A 2,574-nucleotide genomic window follows, 5' to 3' on the forward strand; every position below is an offset into this window, starting at 1 on the left:
AGGGGAGCTGGACAGAGAAAGGAGGCTTAAAAAAGACGCTGTGTGTGCGGAAACCCGGACGTACTGTACAGTGACTTCGCTTGCCCATTGCTGGGGCAGCCTCCTCTGCCCCGCTGTGCCAGGGTGCCCCCATAGCTACGGTTCGGCTGGGCTCTCTGACCCCATGACTTGATCTCGTTGTCAGGCTGAACATCGATGGGCTGCTGGTGTATTTCCCCTATGACTACATTTACCCGGAGCAGTACTCCTATATGCTGGAGCTCAAGAGGACGCTGGATGCCAAGGTCCCTCCCAGGGGTGGGGGTCTGCGTGGTGGTGGGGAGCACCGGGGGGGGGGGGGGGTGGCACATCTCACTGTGCATGGCTAAATACCAGTGCTTGTATTCACCCACGTAGCCTTCGGAGCCCCTTAGCCCTGCCCAAGTGGGACTCCTGGCATGCAGCCCATCACCCGGCTTGGGCACCCTGGGCTGGACGTCACACATGGTGCCCACTCAGAAATTAGCAGGGTGAAGCTCTGTGTGCTGGAGGGCAGTGATACGCTGTGGGGGCTGCATGCCACCAGGCCAGATTGCCGGGCTGGCACAGCTGCCCCCCCCCCCCCCCCCCGAGGTTGGCACACTGCTCCAGAAGACGGAGAGGTGCCCCAGAGGTGCCCTGGCTGGACAGCCTTAGGGATGGAATGGGTGGTTGTTGCTGCCCCTGGAGCCTGAGATCTCATTGTGGGTGCAAGGATCATTGGCCGTGACACGTCCTATCCCTGTCTCCCCGCCCCCAGTGTGACACTGCCCCTGCGCTGCCCAGGCCACTCTGCAGGGAGGGACCAGTGTGGCCTGGCCCAGCCAGTGGGGTCCTTCTGCAGCCGCCGCTCCTAGGCCCGCCTCTGTCCCCGGCTTGGTGACTCCAGCTCCCAGGGCCTTTCCTCGCAGGACTCTTGCCGTCTCCTCTCTCTTCTCTGGCCCTTCTGGGTCCCTGCAGAGGCAGGGATTGGGGCTCCGTAGGCCCTGGCTCAGCCTTCCCTGCTAGCCCCCTGCCCACCCCCTCGGGGCTGCCTGTGTGATGGCTGTTCCTCTCTCCCAGGGCCATGGCGTGCTGGAAATGCCCTCAGGGACTGGGAAGACTATTTCCCTCCTGTCGCTCATTGTGGCCTACCAGCGGGTGAGTGCCAGGCAAGAGCTGGGGGCGGGGCTGCCAGGTGTGTGTCTAGGGGGTCCATTGGGAGAGGCACTTTCCCCCGAGGCCAGAGTGGTCGGGCGGCAGGTGCTGGCCGAGCACTGGCGCTATCCCGCAGGCCTCGTGGGTGGGTCTGGAGCTGCCTCTGCTTGCTCCACGGGCAGAGCCCTGATCTGGGGACTCTTGGGGCTGGGGGTCAGGGCCCCTTCTGGGCAGGCTACGCCCCTCAGCTCCCATAGCCAGGTGGGAGTGCTCACACCATCCCCCCATCCCTAGGGCTGTAGCTGTGACGGTGGTGGGGAGGGAAAAGCAGCCTTGGGAGTTTGGTGCCCTGGCTGCTCTAGGCTCGGCATTGGTGGCCTCTGGGGTCAGCGAAGCCCCATGCCATCCAGTAATGCAGGTGCCTGGCCTCTCTCCCCAGGCCCATCCGCTGGAGGTGACCAAACTGATCTACTGCTCCAGAACCGTGCCTGAGATTGAGAAGGTGACCAGTGTGTGGGGGGGGATGGACCTGTATGTGGTGGGGCCCCTTGTGGCCCCGTGTTGGGGGGTGGGGGAATCATGGGGGAGCCCCTCACTACCCGTGTGGGGGGAGGGAGAGTGTGGGTGGGATGGTGACGGGATCCTTGCTGCCCCGGGGGAGGAATGCGGGGGGGAGGGTGTGGGGGATGGTGACAGGGCCCCTCACTGCCCTGGGAGGAGGAGAGAGAGGGGGTGGGGGATCGCAGCAGGGCCCCTCGCTGCCCTGTGGGGAGAAGGGTGTGTTTGGGAGGATGTGGGGGATCATGGTGGGCTCCTCACCGCCCCTGCTCCGGCAGGTCATTGAGGAACTACGGAAGCTCCTGGATTTCTATGAGAAGCGGACGGGGGAGAAGCTCCCCTTCCTCGGCCTGGCTCTGAGCTCCAGGAAGAACCTCTGCATCCACCCCGAGGTGAGTCGGTTCTGGGCTCCCCACCCTTGGGTCCCTGGTTCTGGGGCACAGCCAGCACTCAGCTGCCCGGCAGGCCGGGGAGGAGCCCAGGGCTGCTCTGCCCTCCATGCCTGCTGCCCCACAACCAGGCTTTCCCGGTCAGGGACCTGCCCTGGGCAGGGGCCGAGGCTGCTCCAGGGAGTGACTGTGGAACTGCTGCCCCCTGCCCTCCCCTCCTCCGGAGCCAGATCCCCCTGCCCCGCCCCTTCCTGTGCATGTCCTGGCCCGAGAGAGTGACAGGTGACTCCACTGCCCTGTGTGCCCAGCAGCTGCCCCTTTATATGAGCATGTGTGGTTGAGTCTCAGACATGTGCCAGTGATCGCCGCACTGACTGGATAGTGGGGCAGCGGCTCAGGAGTGAGAGACACCAGCAGAGCTGGGGGGAGCCCAGGGCTGGGCTAGCAGGGGGGCTGCAGGTCGGGAGTAAGG

The 2,574-nt window shown here is 65.0% G+C and overlaps 1 protein-coding gene across 1 annotated transcript; it reads left to right on the forward strand.

The window, feature by feature from the left end:
• Window positions 1–167: 167 nt before the first annotated feature.
• Window positions 168–2,242, forward strand: LOC112124251 (general transcription and DNA repair factor IIH helicase subunit XPD-like; the record flags this gene model as incomplete). The annotated part of the gene is made up of 4 exons (XM_026647261.1): window positions 168–284; window positions 1,081–1,158; window positions 1,595–1,657; window positions 1,992–2,242. Coding segments are annotated over 4 exons (509 nt in total), but the record flags the coding sequence as incomplete, so codon positions are not given.
• Window positions 2,243–2,574: the final 332 nt, after the last annotated feature.

This window comes from Terrapene carolina, unplaced genomic scaffold (genome assembly GCF_002925995.2).
Source record: "Terrapene carolina triunguis isolate 2854851 unplaced genomic scaffold, T_m_triunguis-2.0 Scaffold51642, whole genome shotgun sequence".
Taxonomy (NCBI): Eukaryota; Metazoa; Chordata; order Testudines; family Emydidae; genus Terrapene; species Terrapene triunguis.